This window comes from Cannabis sativa, chromosome 1, assembly GCF_029168945.1.
Source record: "Cannabis sativa cultivar Pink pepper isolate KNU-18-1 chromosome 1, ASM2916894v1, whole genome shotgun sequence".
NCBI lineage: Eukaryota > Viridiplantae > Streptophyta > Magnoliopsida > Rosales > Cannabaceae > Cannabis > Cannabis sativa.
Genome location: NC_083601.1, coordinates 22,189,674 through 22,214,835, shown reverse-complemented (window position 1 = coordinate 22,214,835; position 25,162 = coordinate 22,189,674). Strand labels below are relative to the sequence as shown.

At 34.2% G+C, this 25,162-nt stretch overlaps 2 protein-coding genes and 2 non-coding genes across 4 annotated transcripts; 2 read left to right on the top strand and 2 right to left on the bottom strand.

Moving 5' to 3' along the window:
- Positions 1-800: 800 nt before the first annotated feature.
- LOC115704674 (uncharacterized) lies at positions 801-3,559 on the bottom strand. Its single transcript, XM_030631872.2, has 3 exons — positions 3,085-3,559; positions 2,180-2,796; positions 801-952 (listed from the first exon to the last, which is right to left on the bottom strand). Exons 2-3 carry the CDS (start codon positions 2,667-2,669, stop codon positions 927-929), a joined length of 516 nt encoding a protein of 171 aa, XP_030487732.1. The 5' UTR covers positions 2,670-2,796; positions 3,085-3,559; the 3' UTR covers positions 801-926.
- Positions 3,560-5,102: 1,543 nt separating this feature from the next.
- TRNAA-UGC (transfer RNA alanine (anticodon UGC)) lies at positions 5,103-5,175 on the top strand. Its single transcript has one exon. It is a non-coding gene; the product is annotated as a tRNA-Ala (tRNA).
- A 12,197-nt stretch (positions 5,176-17,372) lies between these two features.
- Positions 17,373-18,055, bottom strand: LOC133031570 (uncharacterized). Its single transcript, XM_061105114.1, has 2 exons — positions 17,720-18,055; positions 17,373-17,489 (listed from the first exon to the last, which is right to left on the bottom strand). Exons 1-2 carry the CDS (start codon positions 18,053-18,055, stop codon positions 17,373-17,375), a joined length of 453 nt encoding a protein of 150 aa, XP_060961097.1.
- A 4,414-nt stretch (positions 18,056-22,469) lies between these two features.
- On the top strand, positions 22,470-22,576 carry LOC133033833 (small nucleolar RNA R71). Its single transcript, XR_009685894.1, has one exon. It is a non-coding gene; the product is annotated as a small nucleolar RNA R71 (small nucleolar RNA).
- The last annotated feature ends 2,586 nt before the right edge of the window (positions 22,577-25,162 follow it).

Below are 25,162 nucleotides of genomic sequence, written 5' to 3'. Positions count from 1 at the left end.
AACAATTAAACCCCCACCTAATAAAAATTCTGGATCGTCACTGTCACTGATTGTAATTAGCTCCATCATGTACTGTGATGCTAAGTTATTTGACTACACGATCCAAGCTTAAAGTCGAGTCTTCTCCTTCTAGCCTAGTTTGCTAATTAATTGTAACAAATTAATTATTTGCATATATATAAAAAAATATGTATTATATACTATTAGGTCTTTCACTAGCTATATGTATATAGTGTAATCTTTGCGGCATGTGCAAGCGGATACGACAGAGAATTTGTTGAATATACATATTTAATTTAGACAAATTATGTTCAAATGTTGATTAAAATATTTTTAATTTAGAGAGATAATTAATTCAGTTGGATTAAAGACAGCTCATGCATATGATTTGATCGGAAAAGAAGGAATCAGAATATATAATTTATACATACATATACACATGGACATGATAAAGCCAGAGAACTAAATCTCAAACTAAAAACAATTTTTCTTTTAATTTTTTATTGTTTGCGAACGAAGATTTGAAGAGAAAATAAACATCAATAAGAGAAAAATAGGGCAAATTAAGAATATGTGTTTCATTGTACAATTTCCATCAGACACTCAAACTATCATCATCATCAATATCAGACACAGGTTAGAGTTATATTATCATCATCAAAACGCATGTCGTCAGTCACACTCAACTATACTCATTAAACTTTCTATAGCTATAGAGTACTTGCATGTAGTCCTATATATAATTTTATATATATATATTCCTCGTACATTAATTATTATATAGAACACAAAACCAAAAATGAAAGATGAAAATTATATTTGCATTTGCATACATTGGAAATTAACCATGTGTTACGCCAGAAAATCAGCCCCAAAAACCTGGATGATTATCGTTACAACAAGGAACGGAAAAATCATAACTATATTTACTCTTCAATGAACGAGCTTCCAGCTGTAAAACAAGACCAAACCAAAAATTACAAATTATGATTTATAAATGTACATATATCTTGAGTAATTATTAATAATATGTTTACGAAAATACCACTTTTAATTCAAATGTATTTATACTGATTGTTCAATAATAAGACTCAATTTTCAACTAATTAAACAGCTTTAATTACTGTACGGTGCAAAATTTTGAACAAATTCAAAGAGTTCGTAGTAAACTACTATTTTTCTTCGCATTGAATTTTGCCTTGGAAAATTTACACTAAAATTAAAAGATGGTCCAAAAAAATAAGAGTATCTTTACATATAATTGCTATTATATAGGCAACCCACACTACTATAAAGTGGGAATTTATGAGTAGTTATTATTCTATAGTAATTCTCAAATTAAAATATATTGGGATATAACACCATCTGAAGATTTAAAAAGTTTGTTAAACTTAACATTTAAAATAACTTTGTACTATATTTGGCCTACTATTTACAATTGTACTTCAATATACAAGATGTAAAATAAAAAAAAAAAAAAATTATATTGATGATGATTATATAATATTTTATTGAGAATATATAAAATTATAATTTTTTATTCTTTTATTAATTAAATAATGGTAATATAGTAAATATAGAATGTAAAGTTTTGCAAATTAAATGAATTAATAATTAGTAGCATAATAATAAATAAAAGTAGCATTTAAATTAAATTTGAGATAATGCTATATTTTATACTAAATTTAGTACAACTTTTAATATGTGCCAAATTTAACACATATTTTAAAACACTATTAGAATAATAATTTTTGTTAAAATATAACAATATACTACCTTTTTTTATACTCTATTAGAAATAAAAATGCTCTAATCATCTTGAATTGCACTAGTAGCTTATGAAAGGTGATCATAGATTCTTAAGGATTTCTAATTATAAGACACTATTAGTTACTTAATATTCTATATGTATGCAATAGTGTCGTAAAACTATTATTATCACTACAATATGTCATAGTGAGATAACATTATTAATGCAATTTGATATAAGATCACAAATATTTAATGTAATAACTATAGTAATACTTTGTATAATTTACTACTATTTTATCAACATATAATAATTTACTACGTTAATACCTATGTTAGACAATCCATAATTCTCATTAGCATTAATAAATTAAAAAAAAAAAAGTTGAATATATGTAACTAATTTGAGTAATCAATGATTAACTATTACCTGAGGAGTTATGGTGTGGAGGAGAAGACTTATGATGATTCTCCATGCACTTAAGTAGATACTTAAAAGTCTCAATCTCACAAGGGATGGTGAGACCACCGCCATGGTCGAACCCAAACTCCTCCTCAGCTTTTTCCAACAACACTTTGAACAAAGAATGACTAAGATAACTGGTGGGTATTATGAACCTCCGAAGCTCCGGTCCCACATACACCGCCAAGTAACCTTTCGGCACATCCGGCGGTGGCTCCGGGCTCTGACAGCTCTCCTCGTCGGAATCGCAGCAAATCACCTCTGTCAACCTCCTATTGATCGCCGGAGATATTCCTCCTCCGCCATTGGTGTTTTCTTCCACCTGCTCTTTCCGGGGTTCCTCGTTTGGCTTTGGGGTTTGGACATTAAGTGTAACGGATTGCCATTTCTGGAGGATTTCCTTGAGCCGAACGATCTGTCGTATGCCGTTCAATTTGGTGCTCCCATTGTCGTCCATGGCTTTTAATAGTAATAATAAGAGATTATACAACAAGGTGGTGATAATGAACGACGTCGTTTCGGGTCACTCGACACCAAATCCCAGAAATCCAGAAGTTCAGAGCTGAAACTTTCGTCTTCTTCCACTGCCATGAAACACCCAAAAACAAAATTAAAAATCTCTTCTTTTTTTTCAACCATTTATAATGTCGTTTTTATAAATAATATTATTAGAAACAGGGGATTCCAATTTTGATAAATTTCATTAATATTAGGAATGGCGAGATTCAAATCAAAACTAAGATCTGAGAACTATAATATTCTTATCAGATCTAGACATGTGTGTATGGTTATTACAAAAGTCAAAAATTCTGAATTTTTAAATACAGTACCATTCATTCCAATGATAAAAGAAAGAGAATTTAAGCAAATACCTGGAGAAGAACGAAGACATCAGCTGCGAACCCGAAGAAGAAAGACCATGGGAGCCACGGAAGAAGCTCTCCGAAATGAACAGGAAACGAAAGATGTCCTACCAGTTCCTCTGTTTTTTCTCTGTGTTTTCAAAGAAATAATATAATGGCTAATTGTAAGTATATCTAAAGATATATCTCCTAACAAAAGCGAATTTTGGAAAATAAGGTAAGTTTTTTATCTCCCTTCTTTTTTTGGGATAATTTTGCAGTAATTTTCGGAGAAATTTTTTCTCTTTATCGCTAGCGGGGACCGACGCTTTTGGTGGATGTGGCTGTTTTCTCGGGTTTTCTTCCTAACCAAACAATAACCCAACTGTTTTGTCTTTCCAACTTCCAAGAGCCAACTAAAGAAAACGAAAGAGATAATCGAAGATGCAAATTATCAATTAATTAAATATTACTAAAACAATACATTTGGATAATGAAATGAGTTGTTATATATAGCTTGAAGGAGAAAGGTCTTTATAGAGAATAGAACGAGCTTTAATTTTAAATAGTCGGTTTAGTATTACTTTAGTAGGTGTTCATAATTTTAAGGATAATTAGGATTATATTAAATTATACCTTTAAATTTTTGTGTAATTTCATTCAATTTTACTAATTTAACGATTGTTTATATACTAAATCATGTTTCTCAAATTTTAAAATTTACTAAATCATGTTTCTCGAATTTTGAAAAGTATCAAATCATGTTCTTTGAATTTTGATTTATATTAGACTTTCTTACTAAAATTTGACAAAAATTCTTAAATCTAATAATCTCAATAGTTTTGGAAGATTTTTGACTATCTTAAAACTTCAGGAGATAATTTGATAAATGTCCTTCTGCGCAAAAATCTTAATTGGCCTAATTTTAATATTAGTTTCTTGAGGAGTGTTAATTATAACATTCTATTACAACTTTTTAGTAAACCTCCACACCCAAAATTAGATATCGAAATATTTTTTCAATTTTTTTCATAGTACTATTCTTTATAATTACAGTATCATCCTTTAAAATTTTTGAAAAATTCTTAATAGTTTACCATATCAAAAACAGAATTTCTGATATTTCAATTTATTATGCATGTTTAAAAAATTTCAAAAGTATATTTAGCACGGTAAATTATTCGAAATTGTTTAAAAAATTACAAGGATTATGTTGTAAGCATCACAAACACCTCCACACAAAAAAATTGAAAAAAAAATATTTTAATATGTATATTCAAATACGGACTAAAAAATTATAATAAAAAGTTAACATTAGTACTCCTCTAAATTTTTTTTATAATTAATTTTTATTTTATTTTGTGTTAGAGAGAGAGAGCTTTTTGAAGTTGGACTTTAGAACCTCCATTAAAAAAAAAAAAAAAAAAAAAAAAAAAAGTGGCCTTTAGACCCCACGTGCTCTGGAGGAATCTTAGTACGAGTAGGTCCAGCAATTTGGATTAGTTTACTTATTAATATAATATGGAGTACTAACAAGAATAATCGTTTCCTTAATTAATTTGGTTTAACTTCAAATTCAATGTTAGTTTATTAGAGAGAAACAAGAAACTTTCGGCTCAATTTTTCCTTTATTAAGGCTTCGGTTATTTTTGCTATTAAAATAACTCATTCTATAGTTTAATAATGTTATGTTTTTTTCTTAAGAATATTTTAATATGATGTTAGTTTTATTTTATACTATAAACTAAATTATATTATACACTATGAAAAGGTGAACGGCTTCGTTTCATGCTTTTAAAGAGATAATACGAAAGTAACTATGGAACTTCCATAAAAGCCAAGAGTAGAAAGTGTAAAGATTTTTACAGGCAACACTAAGATGGAGATGTTGAAAAAGATAGCCTCACATATTTAAAATTTATATATTTTTTTAAAAGAATAAATAGAAGCCAACAGTAATAACTACGATCCTATCGAGATATGCAAATTTATGAACATCTTTTATTGTTTATCGATCTATAACAAAAAAACAACAGAAAAACATCAAAGGGGATGTAGCTCACATGGTAGAGCGCTCGCTTTGCATGCGAGAGGTACGGGGTTCGATACCCCGCATCTCCAAATTTTTTAAATTAATTTCTTATTACTGCTGTCGTTTTTTCATATTGTTATACCGTTCCACTATTGTCCTTTTTTATGTGAGAAATTTGAGAGATCCATGCAAAAAAATGTATATATATATATATATATATATATATATATACTAGTGGTGATCCAAAAGTGGCATATTAATTTGTTCGGAAATGGAGCTGTGTTGAAATGATTTATTTTGACTACACTCTTAATTATAATAACTACATTTAGTAGAATTAATTGGTGATTAAATTAATTCCTTAATTTGGTAGGGTAAGTGTGAACAATTTTTGTCGGTTATATTGATGGAGTGTAGAGAAGAGACGACTGAGTAATTTTGTATTAATTTGTATATATATATATATATATATATATATATATATTAGGTGATTGTTACGTAGTGTTAGTTTTATTTAATATTTTAGTTTTTTATTTTAATTAATAATTAAAAGGGAAAAAAACAAAAAAATACAAAAAAGGAAAAAAAATTACAAAAATACTTTGGGCCGGCCCATTAAACATTTATACAGTCCACATACAAATATTTACAAAAATACCACATGCACTAAGCCTTCAGCTGTACAGAGCGAACCATGAAGATGAAAATACGCGCTCGTTTCAAAACTGCAAAACAACCAAAATGAAACCAAAGCGAGAAAAATACAACTATTAATTCAATTGATCTGATTCAAATAAAACTGATGAAAAAGCACAATGACCACAACTATATTAAATTGAATTAAGTGTTGTGGTTTTTCAAGTTGATTCTACGATTGCATCATTATTTTATATTAGTTTAATTCAATTGTTTGCAAGAATTTATTTTGGAAATAAGAAAAGGAGAAAACACTTTGAGAAATAGTTAGTTTCTGAAATAAATTTAAACGTTTCTTAATAGTTTCATTTTAGTTTTATTATAGTTTATTAACAGCAATAAATATAAATTGTAAATAAACAAGTATACAAACTATAATAAAACTATAAAAAAACTAAAAACAAACTGACAAGCAGAAACAACTCTACGAATATAAACTACAAACATCTAAATCGAATTGTTACCTAAAAAAGAACAGCAAACAACTATACCTAATAATATTCCCAAAACACATCATACATAAACATATTAAACTATTAAAAAACTAGAAAAAAAAAACTAAAACCCACTGATTAGAGACACTAAAACAAAAACAAATGTTTCAAAATATCTAAAAAAAACTAGAAACACAAACAGAACATAAAACACAACAAAAATGGAACGAAAATAATAAGAATCAAACTAAAATGCCAAACCCAAGAACAAAATAAAATTGATTAAACAAAAATAAAGTCCTAAAAATCCAAAGAAAACCAAACGAAATTTTAAAATGAAAAACCTAAAATATCACAAACCAGAAAAAACCAAAACGATGAAATGGAAATACAAGAAAATGTTTAAAATGGGGGGAAACGAAAATGAAACTGAAAACCAACCTCTGTTCAAACTTCGGCAGAGGCACTAGCTTTTTCACTAGAAATTTCTTCAACCATTTGCTCCTCCACATTGAGCTTCGATTTCTTCTCTTCAACAATCGGACGTTTACCCTTTGCTTTGTTAGCCAAAGATTTCAAGCCCATTTTCGATTTTTTTTTTCTGAACTGGGGAAAGAGATGAGGATGAACGAGTGATGACCATTTTATAAAGAAATTTGAAACAAGAATAAACTGAGAGGGAAAAAAACTTGAGAAATCGTGGGTTGAGTGAGAGTTGAAATTTTTTGGAAGAACAAAAAATGAGAGAGAAAAAATCGTGATGAATAATGAGTAGTTATGCTTCAACAATGGAGGTTATTGATCTTCCAAACAAAAAAAAAACTGAAAGAAAATCCAAAATCAAATGAAAAGAAAAGGAAAAAAGAGAAAGAAGAGAGTGGAAGTTGATTGATGTGTGATAGAAAAGAAAAAAAGAGAAAGAAGAGAGTGGAAGTTGATTGATGTGTGATGGGGATGACACATGTGTCTGTGCATGAGAATGGTGTGTAAGTGGTATTATTGTAATAAAATAAAGATGGTAAGTAAAAATGTTGATGTACGCGTGTAGGAGTAAAACAGTAATAAAATGTGCAAAACAGATTTTTGGTGTAAAAATTTCTAATTAAAATAGTATAATTATTTGAACGATTTGTTTTATAAAAATAAAATATGTGTCAGTATATTTAGTAAGTAAAACATAGTTGTGTTATAATAATGTATGTTATTAATAGTAAAATGTACATTAATCTTCTAATTGAAAAAAGTTCTATTATCTCATTTCATATCTAATAATAGCTACACAACTATATATTTATAGACTTTCACATTCTTTGCAAATTACTAATAAGCACCAATAATATTTTCATATTCTAATATTTTTCAACCTTCTCCTCTTGGTGGTAAAATTAAAAATAAAACTAAAAATAAGCACAAACAGGTAAATACTAATTACAGCCCATTTCATCTTTTTTTTATTATTATTTTTTTAAGCCAAGATAGGTTTGTTAGAGAGATATGTGGTGATAGATTGTTTAATTTTTTGGGTTTAATTATTGGGTTTATTTTTTAATATTCTCCCAAGATAGGTTTGTTAGAGAGATATGTGGTGATTTTTTTAATTTAAAAAGATATTATTAATATTTAAAAGATTGTTTATTTAAAAGATTGTTTAATTTTTTGGGTTTAATTATTGGGTTTATTTTTTAACGGGAGATCAAACCTAATCGTTAAATTTAACAGAATATTCTTTTATTTTTAAGTATATTCTGTTAAACCAAGAATGTTAAACCAAGAAATGCCGTTAGATATATATATATATTTTTCTCAAAAGTTTACTTAGATTGGTTTAGGATTTGAAAACTATTTTAGGCTTTTGAAAATTAAAATGGTAGAGGTCCACTTAAGAATTCTTGATTGGTTGAGTGTTTTCAAAAACAAAATTTGAATACTATTTTGAGTTTTAGGCTAAAAAATGAAAACACCATTTTTTATATTTTTTGTGTTTTCAAATCATTAAATCCAAAAACTCTCTAATTATTCTCTTACTTTTTTATTTTGAGATTCCCAACTAATCACATATTCAATTTTTTAAAACTCAAAAATATTAAATCACACTACAACCAATCACATATTTAGAAACAAATTTTCACTTACAAAATTTAAATTTTTATTTCCAAAACACATTTTTAAAAAACACAATTTTTGAATCACAAACTAATCAAATATTTTTTAAAAGAGGAAAATACCTGTAATATGGATTTTTATTAAATGTTTAGATATATACGAATAAATTTTAGTTTTAGGTAAGTGTTGGTATTTTTTTTATTTTAAATTATTATGTGGTTTTTTTTCCCCTTTTTTTAACTTTTTTTTTTAATTTTTTTCCAGATATAGAAAACTATTTTCCATTTTCACCTCTTTATCTTCTCCAGGCTTCACCACTTTCAGGCTAAGCTTGTTCTAAACCCCATTTCCATCTTCACCTCTCCATCTTCTCCTATCTTCACTCATTTCCTTCTCAGGCAGGTGTGATTTTCTTCTCAAGCGGAGTTAGGGTTCGATTCCCTTTTTCGGCGAAGCTAGTGGTTCGATTCCGGCATAGTTGGTGGTGCGAGTTTTCCTCAGGCGAATCGAGTTGTTCAGACGGAGATTTGGTTGCTCAGGTTCGATTCCACACTCTGCTTCTTACCTTACTATTCTCCCATTAAAACATTTTTTTTCTTAAAAAATAAAAATAAATGTGCAAGTCGAATTCGAACACAGACCTGCAATATTTCAGGCGATGTAGGATCGATGAATTTTTGCAAGCAATAGGAATAGGAAGCAGTGTCATTAGTGAAAGTCGTTTAATTAATTTGGAATTATTCTCTTAGGAATAGGAAGCATGAATTATTCTTAAAGTCAATATATGTATATATATTTTTACATGTAGTTTCAAAATACAGACATTAGGTTATTTTCTTATATTGTTAGGTTACTTTGTAAAGCATGACAAACACACCTGGTTACTTTTTTTCTTCTTTATTTTTTATTATTTTTTTTTTAAAAAAAAATATTCAAAGTTTGATCAATATTCATTTAAACAAAAGAACTAATATTTTTCTAAAATAAAGAATGTAACAAATCATTACAACTTTATGTAGTATGGTGTCCATTACAACCTTGTAGGGAAGCTCTTTTCTTTGATAATTTTCCTAATCTTTTTCAATGAATAGTTGTCTTTTAATTTTTGTTTCAATGACTCTCAGTAACAAAAATTGGGTTTAGTAGCTAAGCTCAGATGATGAACTGTATTATATACCAAGTTACTTTATAAATCATAATAGACATACTAAGTTACTTTTTTTTCTTAAATCAAGACATCAATTTTTATAAGTAAAAAAAATTAAATTATACTTGAAACAAAAATAAATCTGAATAAATTAAAATTTTATTGGTACCAGGTTAATTAATAAAACTTAATTGAATTTCAAAATATTGATATTAAGTTACTTTCTTATATAGTTAGGTTACCTTGTAAAGCATGACAAAACAAATACACTAGGTTACTTTTTTTTCTTCTTCATTTTTTATTTTATTTTTTGAAAATGTATTCAAAGTTTGATCAATATTCGTTTAAGCAAAAGAACTAATGTTTTCCCAAAGTAAAGAATGTAACAAATCATTACAACCTTATGTAGTATGGTGTCCATAGTAACTTGTTCCTTTTTTATGAATGAATATAACGAGCAACGTCATTAAGTAAAACTAAATGAATCATTCTCTTGTTTTGGTTTGCTTGTGTGGCTTCTCCATAGGTGGCCGATTTCTGCACGTTTTCCTATTATGACCTGATTTGTCACATCGTCCACACTTCATAACCACTCTTGGCTCTCCTCGTACTCTTATTCTTCTCCTCCTTGGTCTACCGGGAGGAATTTTTCCTTTCGGAGGTAGGACAAGTATGTCCAATTTTTCTGGTAGACTCCATTCATCCTCATGTGGCAAATGATAAACTGTTTCTGCAATAAATTGCTTTCATTGTTTTAGTTTTGTAGTAAGCAGAACAAAACTCATAGCAATTTAGCCTTTTCTGTAATAATGAACAATTTTCTAGAATATGTACACCAGTTACTTTGTAATTTTAGTAGTAGTTAACTTTCATTCCACTCTCCTCTATAATGAATTAATGCTTTAATAAAATTCATTCTCCAAGAAAATTACAAGTACCAGGTCACTTCCTGAAACAAAAAGAAAAAATAAAAATCATTTAACAAGTTACTTTATAAGAAATTTAAAATAACATGTTTCTTTCCAACACAACAAACACAGTTTTATTCAACTGTAAAGTATCAGGTTACATTCAGAAGCAATATAAATCTCTAAGATTGAACTAGCAGGTAACTATTTCAAGATATGGTATTTTTTTTGTTATAAAATGCAGTCACAACAAAACAAACACAACCATATTCAAATGTAAAGTTCCAGGTTATATTCAGAGGCAATATAAATCCCTAAGATTGAACTAGCAGGTAATTTTTTTTCAAGACATGGTATTTTTTTGCTGTAAATTGCAGCCACAAGAAAACAAACACAACCATATTCAAATGTAAAGTACCAGGTTACTTTCAGAGGCAATATAAAACCCTAAGATTGAACTAGCAGGTGACTTTTTTCAAGACATGGTATTTTTTTGCTATAAATTGCTGCCACAAGAAAACAAACACAACCATATTCAAATGTAAAGTAGCAGGTTACTTTCAGAGGCAATATAAAACCCTAAGATTGAACTAGCATGTGACTTTTTTCAAGACATGGTATTTTTTTGCTATAAATTGCAACCACAAGAAAATAAACACAACCATATTCAAATGTAACGTACCAAATTATTTTCAGAGGCAATATAAAACTCTAAGATTGAACTAGCATGTAAATTTTTTCAAAACATGGTATTTTTTGCTATAAATTGCAGCCACAACAAAACAAACCTAGCCATATTCAAATGTAAAGTACCAAGTTATATTCAGAGGCAATATAAGACCCTAAGATTGAACTTCCAGGTTACTTTTTTCAAGATATGGTATTTTTTTTTGCTATAAATTGCAGCCACAACAAAACAAACACAATAATATTCAAATGCAAAGTTCCAGGTTACTTTCAGAGGCAACATATAAAACCCTAAGATTAGACTAGCAGGTGACTTTTTTCAAGACATGGTATTTTTTGCTATAAATTGCAGCCACAACACAACAAACATGGACATATTCAAATGTAAGGTATCAAGCCATATTCAAATGTAAGGTACCAAGTTACATTCAGAAGCAATATAAAACTCTAAGACTGAACTACAAGGTAAACTTTTTCAAGAATTGAGAGTTTTTTTGTTAAAAATTACAATCACAGCACAACACATTACTATGAGAACCAAAATAAAAACCTAAAATTAAAATTCCTTATCATTTTTCCTAAATAATATGTAAACTACGTCAAGAATGTAATTGTTGTGAAAATTATATTGCTTTATAATTGCGCAAGTGTACACAATCACAAACAAGTAATACAATGATAAGTAATCAAAGTTCGTCTCCACAGGGACTTTTTACTAAATAATGTTAAATCAACTAAAAGTAATTCCAAGAATTTCAAATAAAAATAAAATAAAGTCACACATTAATGCACGAGAAAAATTTATAGCCTTGATTCTAAACTTGAGAACTAACTTTTTAAGCTAAATAAACTAAAAATGAGAAGCTAAAAGTAATTAAAATGGTGGTAATTTCAGATTTGGAAATTAGACTTGGGTGATTAATTTCCACTTGTATGTCCCAATTGATACAGCAATGACCCAGCAATGACTCAGCAATCCTGGCAGAGTTAACAAATTTCAAAAAAAACCAGAGGGCTTTTTCCAAAACTTGCAGTATACTATTCATAATCTCAACAATGCAATCCTACATCAGATTAGATCACAAATAGTCCAATAAAGTATCAAATCTTTAGTTATGCATGGTAGCAAAATATTCCTATTTCACTACTAATTAATACCTAAAAGAAAAGGTAAAAATCATGCATCAATTAGAGGGGTTCAACTAGGTCTTGCTTTTCCAAGTAAGATCTAGCTTGCTAAATGTTAAAAATGGCCAAAAATTAACATTCATTCAACATTTCATCACAACTAATTGAACTAAGACAAGATTGCTTCATCATTGCAAAATAAGAACACTAGTCCATACAAGGGTTCATAACCACCCAAATCTCAAAGAGTTTAGTTCATAGCTGAAATTAAAAACAACAAACCAGAAAATAAATTGTTCATGGAGTTAAAGAGCAAATTAGAGAGGAGAAAATGATACAAAATGAAGTGGAGAGCAAGAGAAATGAGTGGTGAGCTCAAATCCTTTCTTTGGAAGTTGCCTTCTTCTCCCTCTTCTCAATCTTCTTCTTCTTTGTACTCTCTTTCTCTGTACTTTTCTATTTTTCTGCTGTAATTTTCGTACTCCTCTTTCAAAGTGCAGCCCCCATATCTATTATCCTCCTCTTTTCCTTCTTGCCCCCCAATTAGGGTACCAAAGTTTACCCTAATTGGAAATCCAAGTCACCACCCACTTGTCCTTCATTTTCCACATGTTTGATGAGTCAATAGCCAAATTCCGCCACCTCAGCTCATTTTTCTTTTCATTAAAGCCAGCTGGACTATCTGCCAAAATAAACTTACTGGGCTGACAAATTGCTACGCGATGATTGCTATAGCAATGCAGTCAGCAATGATCATTTTTCTGCTCCTTTTTCTCCTTGTCCCAAATATTTCCAAATACATATTCTTGTATTTTTTTCTGCTTAAAACACATAAAAACAATAACATAAGTCTATTTAACACTTACTAACACACACACACTTCCATTTATTACAAAGACACAACAAACTAAACACAATTACATAGTATAGACATTAATTGCTCTACAATTCACATTAAATTCAAGCTTATAGATATGAAAATAACTCTAAATCTTAGAGTTATCAACACCCCAAACTTAGAATCTTGCTCGTCCTCGAGCAATGACAATACAAACTAAACAAAATAAAACACAACAAAAAATTTTTACACAAAGACTCAACATACAAGACAAATGAGAGATTTCAAAGAAATTCAAGTTGGCCTAGCGAACATTGATGCTCTCAGAAAAAATGGAATTAAATGGAATAGGAAATTGCTTGCCGTAACTTTATATGTTGCCCCTTTAAAGTTTTTGTCATTGGATAACATTAATATTTCCCAAAAGTCACCTAATCAACAATTTATACAAGTATATCCCACCTAAACTTTGAACTTTCTACAACTATACCTTAAACTTTTTTTTTCTTCTTTTTCATTCATTTAAGCTCCATAAGTTGGATTAGTGCACTCCTCTCTACTAATGTAGTGTAAACTTATCCCCTTGATCAATAGGACTTTATTAGGCTTGTAATGTTAGGCTTGGGTTAGGGTATGGTAAAGGATGTATTTAAGCTAGCTCAACACCTAACCACTTCACTTGTCAAAAACCGAGCCTCTTCCTTATGATTTTTTTTCTTTTGACCCACTTCCCTAATTCATTATACTCACAAGTACTTGATATTAAAATTGACTTCTCTTGCTATGTTTATTCTCTTTTTTTTTTTTAAAACTAAAATGGGTGGAACACCCCAAACTTAGTTGCAAGTATATATATATATATATATATATTTTTTTTCTATTTTCTTTGCTGATTTTTTTTTTATATATATATATTGGTTAGAAAAGAATTCATTACTATGTTATACTTATATATAGCAAGAGAAAGTTAATTAAAAAAAAATTCATACTAATATACCTTGTGAGCTAATTCCCCCACCCCAAACTTACAACCCAACATTGTCCCCAATGTGGCTAAAAGTATAATCTTAAATTAGCTCGCCACAAATTACACTCACCGCACTCACCCCAAACTTAATGTGAAACTTGGCTCTTGACAAGTGAGCAATTAAGCTAGGACAGATGTGGAAATGCAATTTAGGATGGATGTGATATGTGTGATTGGATTGCACAACAAAACGAGGCTAACGGCTCAAACTTGGGTGACTAGGGAAAAATTGATTGATAGGGAGGGTTAGAAAGGCTCAAACGTCCAAGGAAGGCCTAAATCATTTCTAAGGGACAAGTCTAACTAGGATTTCGCTTCAAGGAGATGCACTAACTAATTCTAGATGCTAAAATGACATGTGAAATAATCGTATGAGAAAGACAAAGCATGGTGGAATAAATACAAGTATAAACTAGTGAGGAGAGACTAAAGAGAAACATCCACAATATCCAACAATGCAGCATGATAAGGCAACAAGTAAAATTAGGCAGCAACAATAATGGAATGGGCGGAAAGTATCATCATCGAGCAGAACACTAGGCCACAGAAAAACTCAAAAGAAAACTCTCAATGCCAAACTAACAACCACATAAACAACATAGAATAAAAGTTCCAAGCACAAAAGACAACACACAACTAGCACAATACAATCGAAAAACAAACAACACAAAACAGACAAATATAAAAAAATAGCCTAGGTATGAGAAAACTCCCTCTACTCGGAGTCCTCGTGGGGCTCCTCTGTGTTCGAAGCTGATGGCCCTCCCCACGGGTCTAGAACGTGCTGAGGGAAGTCCGGGAACTTGGGATCAAAACGGGGCGTAGTCCTCTTGAATGCACGTTCCATGACGGCGTCGCGCTTCTGCTCATAATCCCACATCGCGTGCAATCGGCCACACATTTGTTGTTGCACTTGCTCAAAGCGAGCAAAGCGATCTACGGGAGGCTCCGTGGCTGAGGACGTCGCTGGGGTAGGCGTTGTTTTCGGAGCTCGAGGTGGACCAAAATTGATAGGCCCCCGAGGATTCAGGGCGCCTTCTTCCTTCCATATGGGTACACCTGCCTTGCGGCAAAGAGCAGTGATGGTAGCAGGGAGGAATAACTTCCCCTTCCCCCTGTGTGCACAATCAGCAATCTCTTGGGCAAGGACAGCCCCTACGTCAACATCCCAACCCATTCTAAGGCAATAGAGCATCCAGGCTCGGTCTCTGCTGACGGTCGAATCGTGTGAGGTGGGGCAGAGGGCAGTTTGCACGAATGTATACCAACATTTCAACTCGTGCTCCAAGTCAGTGCGCCGAAATCGAAGATTGCCATAATTATCGAAACCCCATTCAGACCCTGGCTTAGCAAGCATCGGCATCATGTCACCCACAGTCTCGTCGCTCACCTGCCCTTTTTGCGCGGAGTATTGGCACTCGACAGAGTCTAACCCAAATAGGTTGTTGATTGCTGCAGCTGAAAATGAGACTGGGACTTCACGCACCACCACTACAGTGGGCCATTCTTGGGATAGGAAGTTGGCGTAAAATTCCTTGACAACTTCCATGACTGCCGGCTCTCTTTGCTGGACAAAAAGTCCCCAATCTCGCTTATGAACCGTGGCACTGACCCATTCGGGCAACTCATCAATATCCTCAATATCGGCTACTAATCCACGCTCCATATAAAATTCCCGATTGTCCACCTTCTCGTGATACTTTGTCTCAGCTGCCGGGCAATGAAACTTAGGAATTTCATGCAGTGATTTCTTTTTATTCTTGTTGGCGGTCTTCTTAACTTTTGGCATTTTCTTTTCTTTTCACTTGCACACTACCCCAACACACTGAATTTCTTCTTTGCTTTCTTACTCACTGCTACCCCTCAACACAAGAAGAACTCTTACAATGCACTTCACTGTCCCTAACCCAATCTTGTTCAAAAGTCACACCTCTTTGACCACACCACACTAAGTCAGATTTGGACACATTACACACATTCCATGTAGTACTTGGCCATGATAACTTCCTCTGTGCAACTCAGTCAATGCCCAACTTATCCAACACTAATCTGTTCAACTGGCAATATTCCCAACACTACAACAAATTCCAATTCAACACCATCTCACTAATTATCACCATCATAAAAGCCACTGCAGAGAATAGTTTGAAATTCAAATGCACACCAACAATGTCCAAGTTACAACCCCAATTTCAAACTATCAATGTAACCCAATCAACTCCTTTATACCAAAGAAACCATCTTCCACGCATCACTCTGTTCACAATCCCTGTTATTTTTTTTTTCAGCCCAATATTCTTAAACAATTCCACCAAAATCCAACTCAAACCATCCAAACCAAAATTATCACACTGCTACCACACTTAAATCACAAAATCACTTCCAATTATGCAATTCACAAAATACTAGCAGTCCACTACAGCCACCAAGTATGCACTACAACCCAAAATAACTTTCAAATTAATTTACCCAATCAAAACTTAGCTTGAACCGGTGTCTTGACTCGGGTTGATGTAAGTGCCGACTGAAATGGCTCAGCTGGGTGGCTTCGAAGTCAGGTGGATCCGTTGAGTGTGAGCTGGTTCGTGCGAGCTGCTGGAGGTTGGTGGTGCGGTCTCAGGGGAAATGGACGTTGGTTGACTGGTGTCGGGTTGTAGCTGGGCATAGGTCGTGGTTCTGATATGAGTGAACAGAGGTTGGGTTTGTGAGTGGTAGTCGAATGGAGACTTGGTTCGTAGTGGCTTCGGGTGATTTCGACTTGGTTGATGGTGAAGCTGAGTTGAACGGTTGCAGGGGGAATCGTGGTGCAATTCGAATGGTGAGTGGAAGCTTGGTCTGTCGAGTTTAGGCGAGCTGGTGCGATTTGGTGGTGAGCCTTGAGTGAGGTTCGGGTTGCTAGGGGTTCAGGCGAAATCGAAGGGTGGTTGCGATTTGGTGGCTACGGGCTCAGGTGAATGGCAAACGGCTGAGAAGAGGGAAGTGAATGTGATGATGAAGATGGATGCAGTCTAGGGTTGAATGCTAAGTGGGCGGGTCAACATTGGCTGGGGCCCAGTTGACCAAAAAAAATCAGGCCCAAACTGATTAAAGTGTGGTCTTTGTATCTCCAAAATCAATTGGGCTCATTCAATTCAAAACTAAGTACACCCCAAATGATTATATGAACAAAAATAGAATTGTCCAATGATTGCATCATGAACAACATGGCAATCACATGTTTTTTTTTCTGACAGACCATTCACTTTATTTATTTTTTTTTTTTCAAACCCCAGTTCGTTTGATCAGCCTAGTACCAAAACACTTCTTGCTAAGCTTTTGCTATAGCAACTGAACAGCAACCTGCCACCCCAAACTTAATGATTTTGCCCAATTCAAAACTTCTTCACTTCCACAGCCTTTTTCACTAGGTTCTCTGCACACAGAAAAGAACACAATCTAAATTTCACCATGACAATTATTTAGAGCTAATTATAGTATATATATAATTTCTGTTTTTTTTTTATATATATATTTTTTTCTTTTGCTTTTCTTTCTCTTTTTTTTTTCAAGGGGTGCCTTTCACTGAGAAATTTTTTTGTTTTTTTTTTCTCTTTTTTTTTTTTAGGCACCCCAAATTACAATGATCAAGCATCTTTCAAAGAAATCGAGGTCTTCTCTCGGTTGACCTTGCCTCTCCAATAGTGTTTCAGCCGCTGCCTGTTCACTTTAAATTCCCTCCCGGATTGTTGATCTTTCACTGTAATCGCACCAAAAGGAGTCACTTCTTGGACAGTAAACGGGCCAGACCAACGGGACTTTAATTTTCCAGGAAAGAGTTTGAGCCTTGAATTAAAGAGTAACACTTCTTGTCCTTTTGCAAAAACTCTTTCCTTGATTCTATCATCATGCCATCTCTTTGTCTTTTCCTTGTACAATTTAGCATTCTCATATGAAAACAAACGCAATTCATCCAACTCGTTCAGCTGTAATTTTCTTGCTTCTCCAGCCGCTGAAATATCCATGTTGAGATTTTTTAGTGCCCAAAACGCCTTGTGTTCTAACTCCACGGGAAGATGGCATGCTTCCCATAAACTAGGCGATATGGAGACATGCCTAGAGGAGTTTTATATGCTGTCCTATACGCCCAAAGTGCATCATCGAGGCATTGGGACCAATCTTTTCTGTTGGGATTTACAACCCTCTCGAATATGCCTTTAATTTCCCGATTAGATATTTCAGCTTGCCCGTTAGTCTGGGGGTGATTGGCAGTAGCAATTTTGTGTTTTACACTATATTTTGCCAAGAGGGCAGCCAACACTTTGTTCACAAAGTGTGTTCCCTCATCACTTATCAAAGCTCTAGGAGTCCCAAACCTTGTAAAGACATGTTTATGAAGGAATTTCATAACCACTCGAGCATCATTCTTGGGACTAGCAATTGCCTCCACCCACTTTGACACATAATCCACCGCCACTAGAATGTAGAGATTCCCAAAGGATTGTGGGAAAGGTCCCATAAAGTCGATACCCCAAACGTCAAACAACTCCACCTCCAAAATACAATTAAGAGGCATCTCATTCCTGGCGGAGACATTTCCAACTCGCTGGCAGCGATCACATTGTTGAACAAAAGCATGAGCATCTTTAAAAATAGAAGGCCAATAATACCCGGATTGAAAAACCTTGGCCGCCGTGCGTTGTCCACCAAAATGGCCACCATAAGGAGCTGAATGACAATGCTCCAAGATGCTTCTAACTTCACCCATTGGCACACATCTTCGCATAATACGATCTGGGCACTGCTTGTACAAGTATGGCTCATCCCAAAAATAAAACTTGCTATCATGAAGAAACTTTTTGAGCTGCTGCTTGGTAAAATCAGGTGGATAGGCACCTCCAACTAAGTAATTGACAATGTCTGCATACCATGGTACCCGTGTTTGCTCTACCACTAGCAGTTGCTCATCTGAGAATGAGTCTTGAATTCGTAATTCTCCCTCTAAGTGGCTGCTGTGATTGTTAGTGTCCAACCTAGAGAGATGATCCGCTACTTTGTTTTCTGTCCCTTTTCTGTCTCGAATTTCCAAGTCAAACTCTTGTAGCAACAAAACCCAACGAATAAGCCTCGGTTTAGAATCTTTCTTGGTTATCAAATACTTGATTGTCGAGTGGTCAGTATACACAACAACCTTGGTTCCCACAAGATACGATCTGAATTTCTCAAAGGCAAAAACCACCGCTAGCAACTCTTTCTCAGTAGTTGTGTAGTTAATTTGGGCATCAACAAGAGTTTTGCTTGCGTAATAAATGGAATGAAAGATCTTATTCTTCCGCTGTCCAAGAACAGCCCCAACGGCAAAATCACTTGCATCACACATGAGCTCAAAGGGCAATGACCAATCGGGTGCTACAATCACGGGGGCCGTAACAAGAGCTGTCTTCAACTTCAAAAATGCTTCATTACATTCAGCGGTAAACTCAAATGGTCTATTTTGTTCCAGCAAGTTACACAAGGGTTTGGACACCTTAGAAAAGTCTTTAATGAAGCGCCTATAGAAACCCGCGTGTCCAAGGAAGCTTCTTATGCCTTTCACCGTGGTAGGGACTGGTAACTTCTCAATCACTTCTAGCTTTGCCTTGTCAACTTCTATCCCCTTGCTAGACACCTTGTGACCCAACACAATACCCTCTTGAACCATGAAGTGGCATTTCTCCCAATTAAGCACCAAGTTGGTTTCTTCACATCTTGCTAACACTCTTTCCAAATTCTCCAAACAAACCCCAAATGAATCCCCGTAGATAGAGAAGTCATCCATGAATATCTCCAAAATACTCTCAGCCATATCCGAGAAAATAGCCATCATACACCTTTGGAAAGTCGCGGGAGCATTGCACAATCCAAATGGCATCCTCCTAAAGGCAAAGGTACCATATGGACAAGTGAAGGTGGTTTTCTCTTGATCTTCTGGTGCTATAGAAATCTGATTGTAACCCGAATATCCGTCAAGAAAGCAATAAAACTCTTTTCCCGCCAAACGATCCAACATTTGGTCAATAAATGGCAGCGGGAAATGATCCTTCCGAGTAGCATTGGTTAGCTTAAGGTAGTCCATACACACCCTCCAACCGGTCACGGTTCGAGTAGGAATCAACTCATTGTTTGCATTAGCCACCACCGTGACTCCTCCTTTCTTGGGTACACATTGAACAGGACTAACCCATGAGCTATCCGAAATTGGGTACACAATACCATAATCTAGCCACTTGATCACTTCTTTTCGCACTACTTCTTTCATGACGGGATTCAATCTACGCTGATGCTCAACAGAATTGCTACAACCAACTTCTAAAAGTATCTTGTGCGTGTAAATCGTTGGACTAATACCCCTTATGTCCGCCATAGTCCACCCGATTGCTTTCTTATGCTTTTTTAACACCTCTAGCAAGGCACCTTCATCTTCAACTACCAAGTTTGATGCTATAATAACTGGTAGCGTGTCATTCTCCCCCCAAATAGGCATACTTCAGATGGCTTGGCAAGGGTTTCAACTCCAACTTCGGTGGTTCTTGGATGGAGGGTTTTGGAGGCTTAAAATTACTTTCCTTCAACTCCAAAGATTCAAAGGGCTTCTTGAATTTAGGCATAGGTTGCAATGGCTCCACCCAAGCAACTTGGTTGTCTTCATCTTCACTCAAGTCTTCAAGCTCATCAAAAGAACTTATAAATTTCTCATCCTTCCAAGCTTCCTTGTGAAATTTTTCAGCCACTATCGAGTCAATTACACTTATGCGGGAGCACTCTTCTATCTCATCCGGAAATCTCATAGCATTGAACACATTAAAGGTGACTTTTTGGTCATTCACCCTCATTGTGAGCTCCCCATTTTGCACATCAATCAGAGTTCTCCCGGTAGCAAGGAACGGTCGACCCAAGATAATAGGCACATCTCTATCAGCTTCATAGTCTAGGATGATGAAATCAGCTGGAAAAATGAACTTGTCAACCTGTACTAGAACATCTTCTATTTTTCCTTCCGGATGGGCCATGGACCTGTCAGCAAGTTGCAATGTAACAGTTGTAGGACGTGCTTCACCAATACCCAACTTCTTAAAGATCGACATAGGCATGAGGTTGATGCTTGCACCCAAATCACATAAAGCTCTTCCAACATCGGTGCAGATTGCTGACTGTCAGATTGTAAAACTACCCGGATCCTTCAACTTCGGTGGAATCTTACTTTTCAACATGGCGCTGCATCCTTCGGTAAGAGCTACAGTTTCAAACTCCCCCGACCTCCTTTTCTTCGTCAAAATGTCTTTTAAGAACTTGACATAGTTCGGCATTTGCTCCAATGCTTCCACCAAGGGAATATTGATATGGAGCTGTTTCAACACATCTAAAAACTTCTTGAATTGCCCATCTTGCTGCTGTTTCCGAAATCTTTGAGGAAATGGAAGGGGTGGTTTAGTACATACTGGTGCGGATTGCTGACTGTCAGATTGCTGACCCGATGCTGTATCAACTGGTCTGGTATCAGCAATTTCCTGGGCAGTTTTTTTACTCAATTTTTCGTCGTTTTGGATTGAAGTGGGCTCCCCACTACCCTTTATTTCCTCCTCGGAATTTTTCAGATGCTTGCCACTCCTCAAGTGAATGGATTTGCATTGTTCCTTCCCATCCCTCCTTGGATTTTCCGTGTCGCTAGGCAAAGAACCTTGCGGCCTAGCTTTTAATTCATTGGCCAAATGTCCAAGTTGCAACTCTAAGTTTCGAAGAGAGGCAGCTTGACTTTGTATCACCGCATCATTTTTGGCCATATAATCCCGCATTAGACTCTCCAAAGAACTTGGTTGGGAATTTTGAGCATGTTGTGGATGTCGCGGTTGTTGTGAAAAACCCGGTGGATATGCTTGTCTTCCTTGGGCTGGTGCGGTGCTTGAGCTTACTCCTTGACCCCCCCAAGATAAGTTAGGATGATTCTTCCATGCTTGATTGTAAGAATTTGAGAATGCCCCGTTGTTTCTGTTAAAATTCTGATTTCCCATGTAACAAACGGACTCCGGATTAGATGGACACTTCTCAAACACATGCCCTTCTCCACAAAACACACATGAGACATCATCACTTTGAATGGCAGCAGCTGGTTGAATACTTTTAGCGTTCCCAATGCTCAAATTTTTCAAAACATTCGTCATGGAAGCCATTTGAGCTGTCAAAGCCGTTATTGCATCTACCTCAAGGACCCCCGCCACTTTTCTACTTGTTGGAGCTCTAGTGTTGGACCATTGGTAGTTGTTACTTGCAATGGTCTTTAAAATCTCAAATGCTTCATTGTAAGACTTCGACAAAATAGCACCATTGGCCGATGCATCTAACACCATTCGAGAAGCTGCATTCAAGCCATTATAAAAAGTCTCCATCTGAATACAATGTGGAATGCCATGATGTGGACACTTTCGCAAAAGTTCCTTAAACCTCTCCCACGCATCACTTGTGGACTCATCTTCAAGTTGCTGAAAAGACATGATCTCACTTCTGAATTTTGCATTTCTAGTAGGAGGAAAGTATTTCCTCAGAAACTTCTCAGCAAGGTCATTCCAATTGGTCACAGAATCAGGCGGCAAAGTGTTGAGCCATGATCTAGCTCGGTCTCGTAGTGAGAATGGGAATAGCTTCAACCTTAACACCTCTTCACTCACTCCTTGGATCTTGAAAGAATCACTCACCTCCAAAAATGAACGGAGATGGAGGTGAGGATCCTCAGTTGGCATCCCGCTGAATTGCCCCACGGTTTGGAGCATTTGAAACATCACTGGCTTGAGCTCAAACTGCGGTGCTTGTATTTCAGGCCTCACAATGCCTGGATTGAGCTCATTAAACATGGGGGCTGCATACTCCCTTATAGCCCTTGCTCGATCATCTGCCAATATGATGGGATTAACAATTTGTGGAGCAACCCCATCATCATCAAAATTTTCAGCCATGATGTCTCGGCCCTTAGCCTTTTGAACCCTTCTTCTTCTTCGGAATGTGCGTTCAATCTCGGGATCAATAGGAGCAAGTTCAAAGTCCTCTTGTTGGTGCATACACTATAGATACCTGAGATTTCAAAGACAAACCAGCAAGATTAGAAGCACAAAAAATTCTTAGAATGTCAATTAGTTGATAAAACAAAATTTAGAACTTAAAGTCCCCGGCAACGGCGCCAAAAAACTTGTTGTGAAAATTATATTGCTTTATAATTGCGCAAGTGTACACAATCACAAACAAGTAATACAATGATAAGTAATCAAAGTTCGTCTCCACAGGGACTTTTTACTAAATAATGTTAAATCAACTAAAAGTAATTCCAAGAATTTCAAATAAAAATAAAATAAAGTCACACATTAATGCACGAGAAAAATTTATAGCCTTGATTCTAAACTTGAGAATTAACTTTTTAAGCTAAATAAACTAAAAATGAGAAGCTAAAAGTAATTAAAATGGTGGTAATTTCAGATTTGGAAATTAGACTTGGGTGATTAATTTCCACTTGTATGTCCCAGTTGATACAGCAATGACCCAGCAATGACTCAGCAATCCTGGCAGAGTTAACAAATTTCAAAAAAAACCAGCAAGCTTTTTCCAAAACTTGCAATATACTATTCATAATCTCAACAATGCAATCCTACATCAGATTAGATCACAAATAGTCCAATAAAATATCAAATCTTTAGTTATGCATGGTAGCAAAATATTCCTATTTCACTACTAATTAATACCTAAAAGAAAAGGTAAAAATCATGCATCAATTAGAGGGGTTCAACTAGGTCTTGCTTTTCCAAGTAAGATCTAGCTTGCTAAATGTTAAAAATGGCCAAAAATTAACATTCATTCAACATTTCATCACAACTAATTGAACTAAGACAAGATTGCTTCATCATTGCAAAATAAGAACACTAGTCCATACAAGGGTTCATAACCACCCAAATCTCAAAGAGTTTAGTTCATAGCTGAAATTAAAAACAAAAAACCAGAAAATAAATTGTTCATGGAGTTAAAGAGCAAATTAGAGAGGAGAAAATGATACAAAATGAAGTGGAGAGCAAGAGAAATGAGTGGTGAGCTCAAATCCTTTCTTTGGAAGTTGCCTTCTTCTCCCTCTTCTCAATCTTCTTCTTCTTTGTACTCTCTTTCTCTGTACTTTTCTATTTTTCTGCTGTAATTTTCGTACTCCTCTTTCAAAGTGCAGCCCCCATATCTATTATCCTCCTCTTTTCCTTCTTGCCCCCCAATTAGGGTACCAAAGTTTACCCTAATTGGAAATCCAAGTCACCACCCACTTGTCCTTCATTTTCCACATGTTTGATGAGTCAATAGCCAAATTCCGCCACCTCAGCTCGTTTTTCTTTTCATTAAAGCCAGCTGGACTATCTGCCAAAATAAACTTACTGGGCTGACAAATTGCTACGCGATGATTGCTATAGCAATGCCAGTAGCCATGATCATTTTTCTGCTCCTTTTTCTCCTTGTCCCAAATATTTCCAAATACCTATTCTTGTATTTTTTCTGCTTAAAACACATAAAAACAATAACATAAGTCTATTTAACACTTACTAACACACACACACTTCCATTTATTACAAAGACACAACAAACTAAACACAATTACATAGTATAGACATTAATTGCTCTACAATTCACATTAAATTCAAGCTTAAAGATATGAAAATAACTCTAAATCTTAGAGTTATCAGTAATCAAATTCAATAGTTTTTTACCTTTGTCTATTTTGACTTCAAATTTTATTGATTTTCTTCATCGCCAGTAGGAGCATGAACAATAAGATGATGAATGATAATCACCTCAAAGGAGAATGAAAGAAATCGAAGAAAAATCGGAGGAGAATGAAAGAAATCGAAGATAAATCAAAGGAGAAGAAGAAAGAATCGCACCATATAGAGAATAGGTGAATTTGGATATTTTGGGTTTGAATTTTATAAATGGAAATATCCTTTATAGGTATTCTATTTTTTCCATTTTTTAAGTTTTTTATTTTTTTTTTCCTAGGTTTTAAGTTTTTTCATTAAATATCCATATATTTTCAAAATGCATTTAAGAAATTCCATATTTATAAAAAAAAAAAAAAA

Excerpts from the sequence above, each read along its gene's own strand:
- LOC115704674 (XM_030631872.2), bottom strand. The coding sequence starts at position 2,669 with ATGGACGACAATGGGAGCACCAAATTGAACGGCATACGACAGATCGTT. Across the intron at positions 953-2,179 it reads TCCACACCATAACTCCTCAG|CTGGAAGCTCGTTCATTGAA; the intron begins GTAATAGTTAAT and ends CTTGTTTTACAG.
- LOC133031570 (XM_061105114.1), bottom strand. The coding sequence starts at position 18,055 with ATGGATATTTCAGCGGCTGGAGAAGCAAGAAAATTACAGCTGAACGAG. Across the intron at positions 17,490-17,719 it reads AACACTATTGGAGAGGCAAG|ATTGTGTTCTTTTCTGTGTG; the intron begins GTCAACCGAGAG and ends GGTGAAATTTAG.